This window comes from Vidua macroura, chromosome 21 (assembly GCF_024509145.1).
Source record: "Vidua macroura isolate BioBank_ID:100142 chromosome 21, ASM2450914v1, whole genome shotgun sequence".
NCBI lineage: Eukaryota > Metazoa > Chordata > Aves > Passeriformes > Viduidae > Vidua > Vidua macroura.
The window spans coordinates 4,654,796-4,673,943 of NC_071591.1; the positions used below are offsets into that span (position 1 = coordinate 4,654,796).

General features: G+C 47.9%; 2 protein-coding genes and 1 long non-coding RNA gene across 8 annotated transcripts; 1 reads left to right on the forward strand and 2 right to left on the reverse strand.

Moving 5' to 3' along the window:
- Positions 1–16: 16 nt before the first annotated feature.
- UCK1 (uridine-cytidine kinase 1) lies at positions 17–5,696 on the forward strand. The gene is made up of 7 exons (XM_053996634.1): positions 17–116; positions 327–486; positions 1,247–1,343; positions 1,463–1,605; positions 1,685–1,779; positions 2,852–2,900; positions 3,238–5,696. Exons 1-7 carry the CDS (start codon positions 30–32, stop codon positions 3,423–3,425), a joined length of 819 nt encoding a protein of 272 aa, XP_053852609.1. The 5' UTR covers positions 17–29; the 3' UTR covers positions 3,426–5,696.
- On the reverse strand, positions 498–3,487 carry LOC128817789 (uncharacterized). Its single transcript, XR_008440294.1, has 5 exons — positions 3,399–3,487; positions 3,100–3,289; positions 2,731–2,840; positions 2,478–2,635; positions 498–1,278 (listed from the first exon to the last, which is right to left on the reverse strand). It is a non-coding gene; the product is annotated as an uncharacterized LOC128817789 (long non-coding RNA).
- On the reverse strand, positions 5,609–18,916 carry POMT1 (protein O-mannosyltransferase 1). Of its 6 annotated transcripts, none has more exons than XR_008440293.1 (21): positions 18,116–18,807; positions 17,346–17,489; positions 16,579–16,685; positions 15,956–16,006; positions 15,469–15,615; positions 14,394–14,505; positions 13,855–13,920; positions 13,630–13,723; positions 13,041–13,196; positions 12,341–12,471; positions 12,017–12,112; positions 10,591–10,683; positions 9,505–9,601; positions 9,324–9,416; positions 8,694–8,814; positions 8,360–8,457; positions 7,734–7,847; positions 7,115–7,241; positions 6,855–7,032; positions 6,411–6,644; positions 5,609–5,696 (listed from the first exon to the last, which is right to left on the reverse strand). XR_008440293.1 is itself a non-coding variant. In XM_053996631.1 (21 exons), the coding sequence occupies exons 2-21, from the start codon at positions 18,127–18,129 to the stop codon at positions 6,470–6,472; spliced, it is 2,214 nt and encodes a 737-aa protein (XP_053852606.1). In that variant the 5' UTR covers positions 18,130–18,207; positions 18,868–18,916; the 3' UTR covers positions 6,310–6,469. The 6 variants fall into 6 exon arrangements, 5 of the variants coding, with proteins under 5 accessions (XP_053852606.1, XP_053852604.1, XP_053852605.1 ...); XM_053996631.1 differs by lacking the exon at positions 5,609–5,696 and adding an exon at positions 18,868–18,916 and having other exon boundaries at positions 6,310–6,644; positions 18,116–18,207; XM_053996629.1 differs by lacking the exon at positions 5,609–5,696 and having other exon boundaries at positions 6,310–6,644; positions 18,116–18,207; positions 18,753–18,834.
- Between the last annotated feature and the right edge of the window lie 232 nt (positions 18,917–19,148).

Genomic DNA, 19,148 nt, shown 5'->3' on the forward strand with positions numbered 1-19,148 from the left:
AGGCCCCGCCCCCCGCCGTCCATCCCGCCATGGCGTCCGCCGGCGGCCCGGACGCGGAGCGGCCGCACCCCAAGCCCTTCCTCATCGGCGTCAGCGGCGGCACGGCCAGCGGCAAGGTGAGCCCGCCGCGCCGGGGCCGCGCCGGGGCCGCGCCGGGGCCGCGCCGGGGCTCGCCCCCGCTCCCTGCAGCCCGCGCGGCGCGGGACCTGCGCGGCGGCCGCGGGGGCATCGCCGGTGGCGGCCCCGGGCTGCGCCCCGGCAGCGGGCAGAGGGCGGGCCGGGGGTCGGGAAGGGCCGGGGTCCGCCTGAGCCGCCGTCCCGCTCAGTCCACAGTGTGCGAGAAGATCATGGAGCTGCTGGGGCAGAACGAGGTGGAGCAGCGGCAGCGCAAGGTGCTGATCCTCAGCCAGGACAGCTTCTACAAGGTGCTGACGGCCGAGCAGCAGGCCAAGGCGCTGAAGGGGCAGTACAACTTCGACCACCCGGGTGAGCCGCGCACCGGCCCGGCCCCAGCAGGGTTCGGTCGGTGCTTGGAGCGCAGCTGGGTCTTACGGGAAGCGCCTGTAGGAAATTTGGAAGTGTTGGAGAACAGAAATGTGCTTTTGTGCTTTCCCCCACCATAATATCCATTTGTCCTTCCCTCGTGCCCGTTGTTACTGACGGCCCTTCTGGACCGTGGAGGGCATCCCAGCCTGCTCCCTGCTCCACTCCCTGCTCTTGAGAGGCTCCTTAATGAACATCATTCCCCAAATCCTTTCCTGTTACTTCTTGTCCACACAAACAGCTGCTCCCCTTGCCCAGGGGAGTGCTGTGGATTGTAGGCGGGACAGGGAGCTGCCCTTGGCTGAAGCCTGGTGCCTGTTGGGTGGGTAATGGAAACCGTGAAAGATGCCTGGGCTTTTCCAATTGACTCTTGACTAACAGATTAACAAAGTTGCATAAAATTACACAATTACTAAGGGTTGATAAAATTTAAAATGACCGGCTTCACCTCTTAATTTCATTGTGTTTTAGTTGCTTGTGAACAGCAAACTGTCTCTTCCTTATCTCCGAAACCAAACACAGCCATTGTCACTTGGGCAGACAGTGCTGTGTTGCTAGTGGTAGGAAAGAATAAGCTGCAAGTTCCTTTTTTCCTGGTGAAATACTGGGCAGAGGGTTTTTCCTTTGGGTCTGGAAAAATCTGAGGAGATCATTTGATACAACACCATCTGAAAGTCCTTCTCTTTCAACTTCCCTCTCGCAGATGCCTTCGATAACGATTTGATGCATTCAACCCTGAAAAACATTGTTGATGGCAAAACGGTTGAGGTACCAACGTACGACTTCGTGACACATTCTAGGTGGGCTCTGCCTTTGTCTGCAGTGCTGGGTTGTGTGGGGGTGTCCCCAGCCTGGGGACAGATCCCTTGGCGGTGGCACAGGGCCTGTTTAACGGGCTCTGGGTGTTCTCTCCTGGCAGGCTGGCAGAGACGACCGTGGTGTATCCCGCTGATGTCGTCCTCTTTGAGGGGATCCTGGTTTTCTACAACCAGGACATTCGGGACATGTTCCACCTCCGTCTCTTTGTGGACACGGACTCTGACGTCCGGCTGTCCCGCAGAGGTAAAGCCCGGCCGTGCCCCTGCTCCTTATCCGTCCCCACCATGGGACAACACTCAGGGCTTTTATCTCCCCTTCCCAGTTCTGCGAGATATGAAACGTGGGAGGGACCTGGAGCAGATCCTCACCCAGTACACCACGTTTGTCAAGCCTGCCTTTGAGGAGTTCTGCTTACCGGTATGAAGCCTCTCACTAATTTCATTTGTGGGGTCTTGTTTTTTCGGGGAGGGGTAGAGGAGCAGGGTTGTCTGGGAATTAGCTGCTGTAGGGACAGCAATGGTGACTTTTGGTATTTCACAAATCCCACGTTCTCCTCTCTGCCTCATGTCTTCAACCATTTCAAGCTGGTTGTTAAGAACCTGAAATGCTTCTGCTGGCGAAGCACCATGGAAATGCCTCAAGCACGTTTTCTCACTGCTGGCTGCTGGGGCTATTTATGTATGAGTCTCTCTGAATGAAACACTCCCACTCTCAGTTTATTCTTAAGTCTTGTAGGAAGAAAGAAAAGCTTGGTTTCCAGCAGCCTTTCTCAGAGGGAACACTGGTGAAAACCTGGGGCAGACCATTCTAGCTCTGCTTGCTACACCATGTAGTGTGAGGCCAATTTAGGTACTCACATAATCAAATTAATTTGTAAAAAACCCTATGAGAACAAAATCCAGTATGTGGATTAAATAAATTGGAAAAGGCTAACTCAGGCGCCTCTTGCTCTAGATCAAAGGAATTCTGGGACTCTAAAACTACTCATTAGAAATGCTGAATTTGCCAGCTTTTTTCCAGCTGTGGGAGGAAAGAAAAAGCAGGAGTGCTGTGGTGGTAAAGATCAATAAAATGTTATCAGAGGCAGGCAGGAATTTCACATGCACAGTGGATACCTTGGCTCTCAGCAGAGATTTAGCAATGTCTTGCAAAATGCTGATTAAAACCAGCTCTTGGCAAACAGACCTTGCCTGAAGTGGGCAATGTTTGAAGGCACAGATGGATAAAAGCAAAGGACTCCACACCTGACCTGCTGTTTCTACCTGGTGATTCTCTGCAAAGGGACAGTAAAAAGAATCCCTGAGCTTAAATCCAGTGCACATTTGCAAGTGTGATATTGGAATACCATGAGAGAGAGCTTTAACTTACCACCCTGGAGCACTAGGGCCTTCCATCTTTGCCCAGTTTTCTGGTCTTTGGTTGCTTCTTCCTGGAATGAAGTTGACTTTTCCCATTAACAGCCTCCTCCACCACTGGTTCTGTTTTGCAGACAAAGAAGTATGCAGATGTGATCATCCCCCGAGGAGTTGACAACATGGGTAAAAGGGAGTTGGGTTCCCTGGTTTTCCTGGAGAGACACCTTTGGGGCTGGGAATAGAGCAGGAGGCACCTGCTGCCTTGAGTGCCTGCTCCTGAGGAAGGGGGTTTTGCTGAAGGGGAGGGAGCTGCTCAGCCTGATCAGAAGGACCAGCTGCTCAGCCTGGGGAGGGCTGGAAAAGTGACCTGTTGGGGTCTGACCTCACTGCAGACAGCAGGCAGAGTTTCATTTAAGGGCTTGTTAAAACTTGAGTTGAGCAGGGCTGGATGCTCCACATTTTCTAGATAACTCAGCCACGAGAGCCTTCATGTCCTCTCTTCCTCTGTTCCTCTCTGCAGTTGCCATAAACCTCATCGTGCAGCACATTCAGGACATCCTGAACGGGGACATCTGCAAGTGGCAGCGCGGGGCGCTGAACGGGCACGGCCGCACGTACAAGCGGCCGTTCCCGGAGCAGGCAGAGAGCGGCGCTGTCCTGGCGGCCGGGAAGCGCTCCCACCTCGAGTCCAGCAGCCGCCCGCACTAGCCCGGCACGGCCCCAGGGTTTGCCTCTGGTCCACACCAACACTGAAGACAACTTTGGGAAAGGACTTCCACGGAATGGTTGGTGAAGTGCCCCTTAAGTCGTCCCAGCAGCGGAGGGGATCCTGGTGGGAATCTTCTCACAGAGAGAGGAAGGGGTTGGCTTTCCATCCCTCTTCCCTCCAAACCCCTCCCTGTTCTCCCTGAGATGTCTGGAGTTGATACTTGGTGAACTGGTTAAAGGCAGTGTTACTTGCCTTTTTTTAGTTATCAGAATGAGATCTAATGCTGAAGATTCCCATGAAAATTAAGCACTATCAGGTGACTAGCAAGATACCCCATTTCCCTGATGATGGTTGTCTGTAGCAGGAAAATCATGTGCCTCTTGGGTGTTTTTCTCTCTACCCAAGACCAGCTCACATGCTGTTAATTTTAACAGGCTCTTACTCTTCTCCACCTTGTTGGCACCTTGAGCTGTGGCCATGCTCTGCTGCTGGCCAGCCTCCTTCTAGCCTGTGGGGTCAGAGGGACTGACCTGCAGAGGCACCTCTCCCTTGAGATAGGGGTGAGACAGAGACTGACTGGGACAAATGGGAACTTGCAGTTCACCAGGGGACAGGCCCAAGAAGTTTGGTGGTTCTAGTGATTCCTAATTTATTCCTTTCCAAGCTCCTGACTCTTGCTACACTGTTTGGTTATTTTTTGTACCCAGTGTGCTTTACCACAGTTAATGAATGTGTGAGCTCCAACTGGATTGAGTTGCTCATGGAAGCAGAAACCTGACCTTGTCAGTATTAGTGTCTTTTAGTGCATTTCTGTACTGCTGGTTGCAAATTCTGCTGGGCAGAATCCGTCCACTTCCAGAGATGGCTGGTGAGGTCAGCAAGGGGGGAAACTGGGAATTGCAGGACCCTCCTCCTGCTGGCACAAGCAGCTGCCTGGACACCCTCAGACAGGGTCAGAGCACTTGCCTTGCACTCCAGCAGCTTCAGCTCAAGAATGTCTCGCTTTCTAAAAAGAGCAGACAAGAAGTACAAACAGTGATATCCCAGTTTCTGTAGTTTACCCCAGATAAGTGATACTGCAGCAGCATGAAGTGTCTGTTTGGAAAAAAACTGCAATGAAGTGCTGGTTGGACCTTTGAAAATGTCCTTGTGATACTGTTCTTGAGTCTGGACTTCAGGTGTAATTTTGAGAATGAGGGTGGGAGGGAAATGTTGCTAAGAGGAACTTTTTCGTATTTGCTAATTTTCTAAAAGCAGGGTCTGGCTGTGTTGGTTGTGGGTGTGTTACTTTGGCTAATAAAGAAATGAACAGTGATCAGAAATAACCATTTTTATAAAAGGTAATTGTGGTGCATTCACTATGCCAGCAAAAAGGCACAGAAGGGAACACTGCTGGAGGGGCTCTTATACTCAACAGTTCTTTATTCCCTGAACTCAGAATTGTTACCTTTGGTTCTGTCATGGCTGAAAATTTAGAGAAAAAACCCCAAAGTTAAGAAATGCAGTCTGCACTTTCATCCCTATAGTCTTCTCAGCCCTGGGAAGGGGTGAAGGTTTGGTGCCTCAGTGACAGTTCAGTGGTACTTCTGCAGTGCCCAGGAGAAGGCAGAGCAGTTCCTGACTGCTGCTGGGTGCTGTCTAGCTCAGGGTGACAGACTTAGAGTATGAGCTACTGCACTGAAGCATTAGCTCTCAGGGCTGATTCCAGCAGGAGCAAAATAGTCACTAAAACCTACTTTGAATGACTGTGGTGTTGGATCATACCTTCCTCGGGGAGGGTGGTGGAAGCCTTGAATAGAATTTTTTAGAGCAGTGAGGAACTGCACAGCCCTAAGGGTGTGGGAATGCTGCTCTGGCAGCTTTGTGCTGCCCTGCAGGACCTGCTGCTGCAGCCATGTGGAGATACAGCAATGGAATGTGGCCCAGGTACTACAGCCCTGCTCAGACACCCGGACAGAGCCATTATAAATTCCCCACTGAGTCCCCAGTGCTTCACCTTTGCCTTCTTTGTGAATTCTCTGCTGGTGCAGGCCAGGCCATGGGCTGGGTTTCAGTGTTTTCACCCTGAACCCATGTGCACAAGCTGGAGCAGGTTTCCTTGTCAGCAGGATCAGTCCTACCTTGCCCAGAGCTCTTTTCCCATGGGATCTGGGGTGTAATGGCAATACTGCCACTGCTGGTAACAGGCCTCAGGCTTCACATCAGTGCCACATGACCAAAGGATTATCTGGCTTTGGCTCAATTCCTGGTTTGCCTGAAGCCTTCTTTAGCTGTAACAGCAATTTTTAATGTCTTTTTATTTTGCTTATCTTCTTAAAAGTGATGCTTATGTCAGATGATTATAAATAGATAATAGTAACAAGTCATTATTCTATGCAGAATGAACTATTTATAAATGTAGCTTAATGCTGTATTTACATAAATAGAAATGATAGCAGAGCATTGGAAGTTGGGGGCAAATAATGCATTGTTGAGGAATAGAGTCACGGAATGATGCTGTAAGGCTGCAGGGCCAGTTACTGATTGTTAAAGATGAGCAAGCTTTAGAGAGGGAAAACCTGAGTTTCAGGCATAACAAAGAAAACAGAAAAAAGGATCTGATGTGTTGGAAAGAGTCCATTTATAGCAAGCATGTAATGGGATTGCAGACCACAGTGATAGGAAACACATGAAATAGCAATAAGTGCAATGTAGTGCCAGAAGGAAGAACCACCACTGTACTCCCAGGAAAGGGAAGAAATTGCTGCAGCTCTTCCCAGCAAAGGAGCTGGGATGCTGTTGACTAAAGTCAGCAACCTTCACACCCTGAGGGGCAGTGAAGGGTGAATGTAACAGGCAGAAACTGGGAACTGTGCACATAACAGCTGTATTACTGTTGAGACCTTTTCTGTAACAGTGTTCCTTTATTTTCTTCTCCTGTGATCATTAGATCTGGACTACTACAAAGTACCCGAAGCGACTGTTAAGATTTCCATGATACTAACAATAAATTCTTGGCTTTGCACAAGAGGTGTTTCCCTTTGCTGTACCCAGGCTGCAGTGGTCACTGCTTTCGGATCAGGATGTTCCAGGTGTCCTTCCAGCGCAGGGCCTTGAGTTCCGTGAGGGACAGCGCAGGCTGCCCGTAGGTCACGGGGCTGAAGGTGCAGTACACAAAGTACACCGAGGAGAACCAGGCTACAGTCAGGGCACTGAACATGCTCTTGAGCAGCACAGATCTGGCATCAGAGAGGGAAAGAGCACTCAAGTTACATCAAGGCTGGCCAAACACTTCATCCAAAACACCTGTGCCTGCCCTGGCTTCCCTAAAAGCAAATGACAGTTTGGCCACTGCTGAAAAAAACACTGCTTTCCCCAGGTGACAGAACCTGGAGAAAGAACTGTGCCAGTCCTCCTTTCAAGAGAACTATTCTGCTGAAGCCAAATACCTGCAGAGATGATCACTGAGATGCTGCAGTACCACAGGAATCAGGAGAATCTGGAATGTGACAGCAGGCAGGTAGTGGTACAGGAAAAGTGTCTTCTCCATCAGGAAGAAGGGCAGGTAATTCACAGCCCAGCCTCCACCACAAATGCCTCCTGCTGACATCCAGAGCTGCCAGGCATCTGCAGGAGACAGGAGATGGCATCTGAGAGCAGAGCAAGGCACAAGCCTCCACCTGGGCACACACACAGAGTGCAGTCAGACCTTCAGGGATGTCGTAGATCTTCCTCCTTCGCCGTAGCAAGTACCACAGGGACAGACACAGGTAGACCAGAGCAGCAGCGTTAGCTGAAGCCCAGGTGGCAACATTCCCAAGGAGGTGGATCTGGGCCTGCAGGATAGATGATGGTCTAAGCCAGAAGCAGAAACATGCTGTGGTTCTTTTAGGTAAGTTTAAATATCACCTACGCAAACTTGCTAAATTAAGCTCCAGAATGGGCCTGCCTAGTAACCTGGAACAAAGCTGGTTGATAAACTTGCTTTAAGACTCTTGTGTAATGGAAAGCATTTAAAGGATGCTATTGGAGATGAACTCATCTTCTAAATGAAATCAATAATGGAAACTATTAAACTGCAATTTACCTTAAAAAAAAAAAAAAAAGCACAAGCAAACATGAGTTAATTAAAAGCAACTACTGTCAAAGTTGTATCTCATGCTAAAATAAATACCTTACCCCTCATGGAAAATATATTAATATAGGAAAAGTCCTTGGCTGGAAGCTGCAGCCCTGCTCAGACTCCTACTCCTACTCCTGGGGCTCACATCTGAGCTGTTCTGCTTTCTCAACAGCTTCACAACTAGTTCTATACCTCTTGTACTTACCCCTGAGGTGGGGTGGAGCCAGTAGGCAATATTGGTGTCCATTGTGATCCAGTCCAGGGCAGAGGAGCTGTACTTATGTTCTGTGTCTTCATTTTTTAATGTGAGTATTTTCCACTAGAAAAAAAAAGGTAAGCAGAAGGCTTTCAGAATTGGAACAACAGGTGGGACAGCAGGCATGGGTGAACAGCTCCAGATAGAAGATGTTAAGTTCCTAAGCTGGGAGTGGAGAAATATTTTACATATCTCATACAGACACTGATCAATACAATTGTTTTATTTTGTTATTAAATAATGCACTTTCCTTAATGGATTTCTACAAAGGTAGTAAGGGGCATCAACACTACTCATGCACATACCACACATTGCAGTTCAGTTTCAGGCAGCTTCTGGGTGCCCAACCAATTTTTCTCCCCCTTTTTTGTTACACAATCACTTGGGTATTCATTACTGGACAGCCCAGGTCTTTAATGCCCTTATAAGTGCATTCAGAAACATATTTTTACAGTGAGGAAGCCAAACTATCAGCAAGGATTAAACAATGAATTCTCAGGCTCAGAGTCTGCAGAAATGCTCAGGGTCCTGCTCTGCAGCAGAAGGAAAAATGAAGGGAATAACAAGACACTCACCTGCAATTCTGTGAACTTTGCCATGAAGCTGAGGTTTTTACTGATGTCCATCTGTGTGGGAGAGTGGAGTTCCACTTCCCTCTCTTTTTGCTCCTGGCCTGGAAGGAAACAGCAAAGCTCAGAAATAACCACAGGCAGAAAGCTAGAAAGGGGAGAGAGCACACAGGCTCCTTATTCTCCCAGGAACCCTTCTCCAATATCATCCAACTGCAACAGCACTTGGAGGGACTTTGTAAGGATTCTGACACCATGCTAGAGCCAACTGAACACACACAGTACCACCTTCTCATCACCATGAAGTAAAACCTGCTTCAGGAACGTGGCTGAAACATACTTTTCCCATATCTGTGCTCTTCCACATTCCACACCATGCTCTGGTGGTAACCTTTGGACAGCTTCTCTCCAACCACCTCCAGCTGCCGGTATCCCCACTCAGGCAGAGATGCTCCACTGAGCTAAAAGAGAAAGGTAACAGTGAACTTTTAAACTGAAAGTACTACCAATCTGAGCTTCAGGATGGAAGAAGTTTCCAGGCTCTGCCTGAGCACTGGATGACAGCAAGGAACTGCCACAAAATTTGTGAAGAGTCACCACACAATGTCTCAATAAATGCTACAGCTATAAAATCAGTGATTCTGGCAAACTTTGTGAAGAAAAAGATCCTTAATTATTCCAGCTGCTCTCACAGGCACATAGACTCGGCATCAGCTTGTAAGCCCCAGTTGTGTAGAGTGGTCACAACCTCTTGAGAAGCAGAACAGCTTTGATACTGAGAGGGATGAAGTACCAGTGTGACAAACTAAAACACATGCTGCTCTTCTGTCACATTGAGCAAGTTTGTTTCCTTTCATTTACTTACTTGGTTGTTCGTTATAGTGGTGTAGCTATTTTGGAGCAGAGTTTTTGAAATTATAAGAACTGCATGAAGCAAAGGCTACAGGCAAATAAACATAACCCCACTTGCCTTTAGCACTGCAGAGGTGTTCACGTGAACCAACCTCACTTCCGACAGAATTGTCTTCCACACGTCCGTGTCAGACTCACGATTTACAATTTCCTACAACAGAAAGATGATTTTGATCCATGTTGTCCCAGCTGTTTCTGCTGGAGCATGATCAGGTCCTCCCCTCCCTCTGACCACTCACCACTCTCCAGAGGTTCTGTGCTGGCATGGAGATGTTATAATCAATATAGCAGGAAACTTCTTGGGAATGGGGGCTAAGAGGAGCAGCAACGTCATGCCTAGAAGACAAATAAAGGAAGATCCTCTACCATCATTTTGCAAATACATATTAAAGGCAAACCCACATGGAATTGGCTTAGACTGGATTCAGTAATAAAGCAAAAAGTAACTCACTTATCGAGATTGCACTGTTTACTCTGAGAGAGTGCATTCCCCACAACCAAGAGCTGCCAGGAACAGGCTCAGAGGAAGCCAATGCAGATGCCTGCGATGCCAGGCTGAGGAACAAGCACTGATTGTGACAAACAGAGACGCTGTTCACTGGGGTTTCCAATAATGAACAAATTAGATTTGGAAAGGACATAGCAAAAACCCAAGCTCAGAACAACCCCCTTCCTGAGTGATGAATTCAAGTACACACAGATGCCCTTTGGGAAGCAGTCAGGAGGCAACTTCATACTGCAGGCTTTCAAAACAGGCAAGAATCTCTGGCAATCAGCCACAGCACACCGGATTCTCCAGCACATCTTCCTAACTTCCAGAGCACATCCTTCAGGTAGGAGCATGCCATCAAAGTCAGTGGAACTGGATTTGGGTTAAGTCACACAAAATACTGAATACCTGCACCTGTCCAGAGTGGGGGCAATGAAGGGGCGAGGATGAAGACTCACAGAGGGGACTCTGTATTTAGGAATCTGCAGAACTACCATGAAATGTGAACAGTTGCTAAATCCTCTAAAGGCCACTAAGTAGGGAAGAGCAGAAGCAGTAAGCAACCATTAAGAAGTTTGTGATTAGGATCAAATCCCACTGCCAAGTCAATCAGAAAAAATAAATAAGCATACAAGATCCTTCCTCTGGGCCACAGGGATGGCATATGGAACTAACCACATGAGGTCCCTCCAAGGCTCACTGGTGTAAAAATCTGCAAATAGCAAGCAGTTTACAGCATATCTGAATGCAAGGTCACTAAGTGGTTTTTCTGAGAGCCAACCCAGCAGAATGAGCCAGCAGGCTTGGCAGAGCAGAGCACGAGGAAAGGACTTACGTGTTGAGGTAGCGAGTTGTGATGCCGTGGACCAGCTGCACGATGTGGCCGTGCCTGACAGGCCGTGGGGGGTTACTCACCACCAGCTGCTGCCTGGTGAAGGGACACCCAAGAGCAAATGGTTAAATTGGAAATGGTTAAATTATATGCATCTTTATATAGACCACAACCTTGTCATGACCAAGTTGTTAGGCCAAGAAGCTGCAGGCAGCGACAGACAGGCAAGAAAATGAGAAATTAAAGCAATATATAGGTTGTACCAGAATGGAAACAAAGCTCATCAAAGCAAAGGTGACTTAAGGGCAGAATGAGTCAGAGGATCAGTAATGGGATACTGACACTCCAGGCATTAGGTCAGTGGTCTGAATCCAGGTCAGTCAGGAGTGAATTAAGGTTATTACTGTCACACAGCTGTTTGGTGGCTTGTGTGAAACACTGAGTGCTTCACTGAGTCTGATGGGTGCTGCACTACAGCTGGTGTCACTTTGGCAGAATTATAGGACAGATCAATGGATTTTGCACCATATAGAGTAAACTCTCACTTGGCTTCTGGACAGGGCCATGGCAAGGGGAAACTGCAATTCACTAAACTGCTGCCTGTATTTTACTGTTCCATAGAAGGACTTCACATCCTCCAATGCTCACAGGAGTCTTGAGTTTCAAGGATTTTAAGAATATATTTGGGGTCTGTGGTCCTGTTAGACTCTTTGCTTGAAAAGTTTGCACCATGGCAAAACTTTCCCAGTGTGGGGAGGATTTGTAATGGCACACAATCCTTCTGATATGACTCTTTATACAGCTCCCAGGACAATGTAAGAAACTTACAAAAGCAACTTTTTGATCAGTATGGAATTATGTCACTCAAAGGCTTTTACTGGCAAAACAAGGACAGAGAGTCCTGCTCTGCATTGATAGTGACAATGGCAAAACACTTCAGCACAAACCAGGCCTCAGGTACAGGCACCACTTGGCATCCTTCCCTATGTGGCAGATCCTACAGCTCATTCCACACTTCTAATACAAAGAACTACTCATTTTTCAAAAGTGTTTTCTACTCTTTTCTGAGACTTATTCAAGTTTGAGAAAATGCACCAAGACGCACTAACACCATGGCTCACACTTCAAAAAGCAGAGCTTCCCTTTCATGCAAAACACCTGAAGAATCTCCACTGTGAGTCTTGTGAGTCTTTCAAGTTCCACTTGTGCACAGCACAGCCCACGTTCTGGCAGGAGCAGTTCAGACAGGATTTTAGAGTCCTCAGTAATGTTTTTACCACATTGAGAAGGATTGTGCAAAGAGCTGCAATCACTTGCTCAGATCACACCAGGCTTCTGCATCCATGAGCAGAGAAGAGTTATGTCCAATCCAATCCAAGCCCTGGTTTTGGAAGCATATAGGTTGAATTTAAATCTCTTGCATACTCACATTCCAGGATCTTTGACAATCCACCAGTTGTTCACATCCTTGAAGGGATAGCAGGTCACCTGCTGCTGATGGGAACTCCCTCGGCCATTCTCATACCTGCACAGGAAGTAACAAAACCCCACAGAGGTGTAAAGGCACCTGTGATCTCTGTGCTCACCAGTCCCAGCAGTACAAACCAGCACCACATCACTGATCATTCCTACAGAGCACAGGGACTCTGGAGGATTAATGAAGATATTGCCAGGACCCAAACTGCTACACTTGGACTGGCAGGTGAAGAAGCAGAGCTGACCCTCCCCGTAGAGACCCAGGCAGATTCCTCACCTGATGGGGTAAGTGTTGGTGTGAGAGTGGAGCCAGCACTGCATGGGCTTGCCCAGCACATTCCGCAGGGTGATCTGAGAGCCGTAGGCCACCTCTAAGGGCTGACCCTGAGTGATTCGAGCCAGCCCACCCTGAGAAGGGTAAGGACAGGGTAAGTACAAAGAAGAAGAAGAAACAACCCAGAGGCTGTTTAAATTCTGTTGAGTCACATCCCACTCCAACACAGCAGTATCTTCACACAGCACCTTCTCATTTGGTTTTATCTACCAAAATCAAGTCTTGCAGCACCATACTCAATAGACAGTACATACACCAACACCCACAAAACTAAAAGACTACAGGGTCTCAGGAAATATCCCTAAAGCCATATTCTAAAAGACACTCCTATAGTATACCATGTCACCACGTGATAATTCAGTACTGTATCTACTTCTGTGGAGTTTCCTGTAAGAAGGGACAAACCTTCAGCAGAAGAGTGAATATATTTTTCTAGCTTCATTTGGAAAAGGTTTTCATCTGTTATTAAGATTTCAGTCATTATTGCTTCACCTTAAAGCAGTACTACAGCAGCAAAATAGTTAAATGACATAAAAGGGACAAAATATGCAGGACCAAAGGAACAGGATTAAACACCACCTAATAGTGAACATTCTCCCCTCTTCTCTCTAACAAATCAATTCCAAGACCACATTTCCTTTACCTCTAAGCTGGCTTGGAAAGCACTTGTCATGATCTGGTCATGAGGCCCAGAGCGATACAGCAAAGCCAAGTGAACGTAGAAGAAGGACAGGTACAGCCCCATGGGGATGATGATAAGGGCCAGACCCCGGGCTAGAAAATGGCACAGCAAAGAAACCTGGAAGAACAGAGAAAGCTCACTCATTTCATGCTCTAGATATTAAAAGTTCCAGAGCACTTTGCTTGTTTTGTCTGTCTTTTCTAAGTTTTCCCCACCATTTTCATTCAGCTGTAACTTTGTGAACACCTGGGTAACTTCCAGCAAGGATTTGGAGCTGGCAGGAGTGTGTGAGACAAGTGCATGTTCAGAGTCACACATCACCAAGACATGGGTAACAGCAGAAAAGACAGTCTACACACACATTTTTTTTCTTAAACTTAATTCCATCTTCCCCAGCAACTGAGCTGGGAACTGTACTATGACAGGAGGGTTTCCAGACAAGGAATTTTAGTAGAAAAGCCAGCTACAGGCTGCACTGTTATCTGTGGGCTTGAAAGGCTCCTGCAATGAAAAGTGACAAATAATGTATTTTGCCTGCTGTGCTACATACATTTGACAAGTTCTGGTCTCCTATCATGTGCCAGAAGTGGAGTCCTGCAGTGGCCAAGAGCAGCATATAGGTAAACAGGCCCATATATTTCACTCTGTGAAGAAAGTGCATAAAAAATGAACATGGTTAAAAACTACACAATTACCTAACACAAGATATTATTAAATATTCTAACATTCTCTTGAACAGTAGGCATTAAAGTCCAGGTAAGACATCATCACTTACCCAACTGCACAAGAACAGGCTACTCCAGTCAGCAGGAGCCAAAACCACCAGCTTCCAGAGAAGGCACTTAAAGATAAATGTATTCAATCACTTGCTAGGCTCAATTTAAAGATAATTTTACTTTACTAAGGATTACTTCATTCTCTGCAAGGATCAGAGAACAAAAGAGACAAATATCTCTAAATTCAGTGCCTGTAAACAGTTACAAATGAGCATTAAGTGACCTGTTACCATCAGTGTTTCTGTGCACAGAAGGAAACCTTCCAGTAAAAAATCTGGGTGGGCAAAGAAATGCTCCCAAGGAATTGTATTTCTATTTTAAAATTTAAAAAGACAACCCTGCTAACAGTAAAAACAGTCTTTAACACCGCTCAGTAGAAAAATTCTGGGGCAGCCATATGGGAGGTTGAAGCATTGGATTTTACAGACAGGTGAAGTGAGTTACAGAATGGTTAAGAGGCAAAGAAAAACACAGTCTGTGACAAAAAAAAAAGTCACCATGAGAGTATCCAAAAGGGTGGGAGACAATCCAGCTTTACCTGTGCTTTTGCAAATTGTAGAACTTCAGGTAGGACAAAACTGCAAGCAGGATAAAAAAAATCAGTATTGATTCCAGAAGCATTAACCTTGATTGAGTGATCAGAGAGTTTTCTGTTGGAAAAGAGAGACAGACACAAAATTAGAGAAACTTGTCTACAGGCAAATGTTACTTCAGACAATCATACTGTTATCCAACAGAAGGACTTTCCCTTTTAGGGACAGACAGTTCCTACTGGCTGTAATGGGCAAGTGCTGGGTTTAGAGGGACAAACACCAAATTTGCTCCAGCAGGAGCAAATTACATGGACATAACTGCTTCCAAGACAAAGAGGTGGGCAAGCAGTGAAGTCTATCAGGAGGAGATAAAACTGCTGCACTTCCTACAAAGGCAAAGAAAATCAGTCCTGGGAAATCCAGAGAGGTGCTTCTCAAAGCAAAGAGTCCAGGCAGCAAGCACAGCAAGCAATGAGCACCACAACAGATCTGCAGGAAAGGGAGCTGCAATGAGCCAGAATCAGAGAAGCTGGTAGCTAGGAGAGGTTTCTCTTATCAGGCTGCTAAAGAGCTGCTGAGAGGCTCTTCCCCATTCAGGCAGCTGCCAGCAACCCCTCAGAGAAAACAAAACCAGCTGAGTTGTACACACCAGAACAGCATCAAATCACAGTGCTAAGGACACAGGCTGGTTTGCTGCAGTTTGGACTTGAAGAAATTCGATGAGCTCTGACTGCAAGTTGAGTTGTCCTGCTGTTAAAAGCCAGTATGTTGTAACTCATCCTGTAAACCTCTGAGGAAGGGAGTACAGGCCTCCTTGGATACAAGAAATGTGCTTTCCTGTGAGGCTGTTAAGGCTGCCTACTTTGCTTAATATTGAAATGAACTTGTATAAAGGCCAGAAGGGCAGCCTGCTGCAGAGCTGTGAGGATGGAGGAGACCAGGGAGGCTCAGCACAGACTGACACAGGCCAGGGCTGTTGATGTTTTCTGGGGAGATGCTACTCCACCCTAAACATTCCTAAGGGGAAAAGGCACTCTTTTCCCCATGTATGAAGAACAGGGCTCAGTTGAACAATCTTACCTAAGAGAATCAGAAGAGCAGCTCCAAGTGCAGCACAGTGGGAGAAGTGCAGTTCAACCAAAATCTGGTAGGCTAAAGGCACACAGAGAGCACCAGCCAGGGCTGGCAGGAGTCGCAGGGACCACACAGGAACGTTCATGCTGTATTCTGAAACAGAAAACAGGAAACAGTGATCCACCAGTCTGAACTTAACTGCAGAGAGGACAGACCAATACAGAATTTGCTGATTGTTAGAGGAACCTAACTCCTACTTGCACTGATTTGTCCATCTTGTATTGCTTAAACTGTTTAGCTGATTTACAAAGCCTGTGCTATGAATTCATAGTGCTTTTAACTTGTGCTAGAGACCTGCAGAAGACTTATTTAAAAAGAGAAGTGAAGGTGTTGGAAAAGTGTTATTTCCACTAGACAAGCAAAAGGAATCTGACAGTTGCTGAAATTCTGCTTATTTTCTCTAAAGAATGAGACAGTTAAAAACAACTCTTACCAGCTCCAATCCTGTTCCATAGGAAGTTTCCATCAAATCCTCCTAAGTAACCTACAACGTAAACAAGAGAATTTCCAGTCTCAAAGCATGTATAAAACCTGGTGCTAAATTGGGAACCATTTCCCAAACACACAGCTTTTCCTTGCATGAAGGCCCTCTTTCCCAAAAGGGTCCTCTTTGATACTGTTCTGTCTGCAGCAATACTTGACAATGTGCAGAGGCACAAAGAATATAAATTGGGAACAAGGGATTCTCAGTGACAAAGTCAGATGTATATTTAATCCCTCCCTCCCATAAAGACACTTTGATGTTGTGGTATCTCAGCTACAGAAAGAAACTGAGGCTATTTCTTGCACTAGCAGTTCTCATCTTACTTTCCTCTTTATCCAAAGGATTGGATAACAGTGAGGTGATGGATACATGGCTTCATCATCCTCCCTCTATTTGTGCAACAGCCTCCTAACAATCCTAAATAAAGGGAAACCCAATTCTCTCTGCATCAGAATCTCTCATCTGCCTTGTGCTTTCCCCCCATAAGTGGGTCTGATGATTCATTTCTAACCAGCACTTCTCTCTTCCACAGCAACATGCAACAGGCACTTCCCAATTCCAGGCGACCCTACCTCCCAAGGCCAGCAGCATGTGGCCAAAGGGTGGGCCACTGTCATCCACAAAGAAGATCCTCTTCATGTAGAGTGAAACAAACTGGCCATAATAAACTTCATCGAAACTGAAACACCAGAGGCAGAAAAATGTCAAATCTAACGGCAATTATCCTGCAGGGATACTCGGAAAGCAAACACCAGCTTGTTGTGAGAGAGGGAAGAATGCAAGGAAGCACTGAGGCTTTGCCCCTTCTCCCTCAGGAGGTTTTATTAGGGAAAGAATATCACTGTATTGGCATTGTTCAGCCTGGAAAAGAGAAGGCCCACAGGGGTGGCCTAATTGTGGCCTCCTGGTACCTGAAGGGAGCCTACAGGAAAGATGGGATGAGACTATAAAGAGCCTGGAGTGGCAGGACAAGGCATGGCTTCACACTGTCAAAGGGAGGGTTGAGATGAATTTTAGGTAAGAATTCTTCCGTGTGAGGGTGGTGAGGCCCTGGCACAGGTTGCCCAGAGAAGCTGTGGCTGGCCCTGGATCCCTGGAAGCGTCCAAGGCCAGGCTGGAGCACCTGGGATAGTGGAAGGTGTCCCTGCCCACAGCAGGAGGCAGAATAAGATGAGCCTTAAGATCCCTTCCAACCCAAACCAGTCTGGGATTTTGTGATTCTATGATTTACAGAGGCTGACATCAGTCAAGCTGTGCTCTTCTGCTCCTGCATTCTTGCTCACAAATGTTTGAAAAACAAGTTTGTGTCATTCAGGTAGAAAAGAAACTCATTACTCACACCACAGCCCGTGGATAGCAAAGCCCCCAGAGACGACTTATTAATCCCATCACGGTCAGTGCCACAAGGCTCACATTGATCTTTGCAGTGACCACAACTGGCTCCTTCAGAAATCCCAACATCCTGTCAAAGGTTTGTCTGAACCTTTGAGAGCAGCAGAGAACAGCAGTCACCCTTTGGCTCACTGAACACTTCACAGAAAGCATCAACCCTGACTTCTGCTACAAGCACCTAATGGTAATTAATTTCCCAAAATTCTCTTGCTTTTCATGTTTTTGTGTTTCTGTTCTATCTACAGGACTAATTGTAAAAATAAAGTTACTGAACTGACACACTTTTCATCTGCCCTGCTTCTGCCTGCAGTAGTAAGCTAGAAACCTTGTTTATTCTTACACTGGTTCTGCAGAAACACAGCACCTTAATTCTGCAGCCTGTATTCTGCTTTGTGCAAAGCAAACCTCACAGCCCAAATTCTGATGCTACTGGTGGACAACCCATGTGCTCAGGCACCAGATGACCTCACTAATTGAGCTATTGAGAGCTCAGGTAGCTTTAAAAAAAAAAACCTCAAGTTACTTCCTCGCAAACGGAGGTATTTCTTTGGGAGTGGGGGAAGGGAAGGGCAAATTCCCCTAAAGCCCTCTGCGTTAGAAAGCTGGTTACTGGAGCACATGTACGGGTGCTGTTTAAGCAGAAGTGCTAAAAGCTAGGTCAGAAAATAGCAGAGAATCAGTGCCGTGCCTCCTCACCTCAACACAACGGAAAGTTACCAGAACAAATCCATCTGCGTGGCTTTGATCAGGGGAGAACAAAGCGAGATGTGAGCGCATCACCACCATCCGCTGGCCTGGTTTCCCTCTGCCTACAAAACACAAGCGCTGCGTGGAGCAGAGCCCCTGGCAGAGCTGCGCTCCCACCTGGGCTCTGTCACCCCCTCGCAGGCCCTGCGAGCCCCCGATCTCCCTGCTGAGCCCTGCGGTACGGCTGTGCCCAGGGCAGGTGTGCAGCACCCCCTCGGGCTCCTCGGGGCACGCACAAACCTCGGCCAGGCTCCGCACCCCTTACGAGGGGGGAGCAGGGCCAGCGTCCCCCACCCCGCCCTGTTCCCCCCTTAAGCTCCCGGGGGCTCCGCTGACCCCACAGGTCGCCCTCAGAGCGTCGCTAAGCCCCGCCACCCGCCCTGTATCCAGCCCTGCATCCTCCCTTGAGGGTTTTTGGGGGGCAGAGGAGCACCAACCCCAGCCCCCGCGGGGCCTCGCCCACCCCCCTCAGCTGCACGGGGGTGAAGGGGGCGAGTGAGCAGCGGCACCGCGGAGCCGGGACCGGGACCAGTATTGGGCCCGGGAACACGCCCGGGACCAGCACTAGGACCGGAATTAGGATCGGGACTAGGACCGGGATCGTGACCAGGATCAGGACTGTAGGACTGAGCCCGCCGTCAGGACCGGCGCCCCCCGCCCCACACGGCCCCGCGCGCGGGGGGGCGGGGCCTCGCCACGCGCCGCGCTCCACCCTCCCCTACCTGGCGACACCGGATGTGACATCACACGCAAGCAGCGGCACGGGGGCGGAACCAGGAAGCCGAGGTGTGTTGCCATGGCAACGCCGCGTGTGGAGAGCGGGCCCGGCCCACCGGCATGGCGGCTCTGAGGGACCCGCCGCCAGCTGGGCTCACGGTCACAACCACCGACCCGCCGCTGGGGCTTTTTTGTTCTGTGTCTGGGTTTTTTTTTTGTTTGGTTTTTGGTGTTTTTTTTTTTTTTGGTGGTTGTTGTTGGTTTTTTGTTTGTTTTGTGTTTTTTT

Excerpts from the sequence above, each read along its gene's own strand:
- UCK1 (XM_053996634.1), top strand. The coding sequence starts at position 30 with ATGGCGTCCGCCGGCGGCCCGGACGCGGAGCGGCCGCACCCCAAGCCC. Across the intron at positions 117-326 it reads GCGGCACGGCCAGCGGCAAG|TCCACAGTGTGCGAGAAGAT; the intron begins GTGAGCCCGCCG and ends CGTCCCGCTCAG. Across the intron at positions 1,780-2,851 it reads TTGAGGAGTTCTGCTTACCG|ACAAAGAAGTATGCAGATGT; the intron begins GTATGAAGCCTC and ends TCTGTTTTGCAG.
- POMT1 (XM_053996631.1), bottom strand. Across the intron at positions 13,724-13,854 it reads GCCTGTTCTTGTGCAGTTGG|AGTGAAATATATGGGCCTGT; the intron begins GTAAGTGATGAT and ends CTTTCTTCACAG. Across the intron at positions 6,645-6,854 it reads CTCAGTGATCATCTCTGCAG|ATCTGTGCTGCTCAAGAGCA; the intron begins GTATTTGGCTTC and ends CTCTGATGCCAG.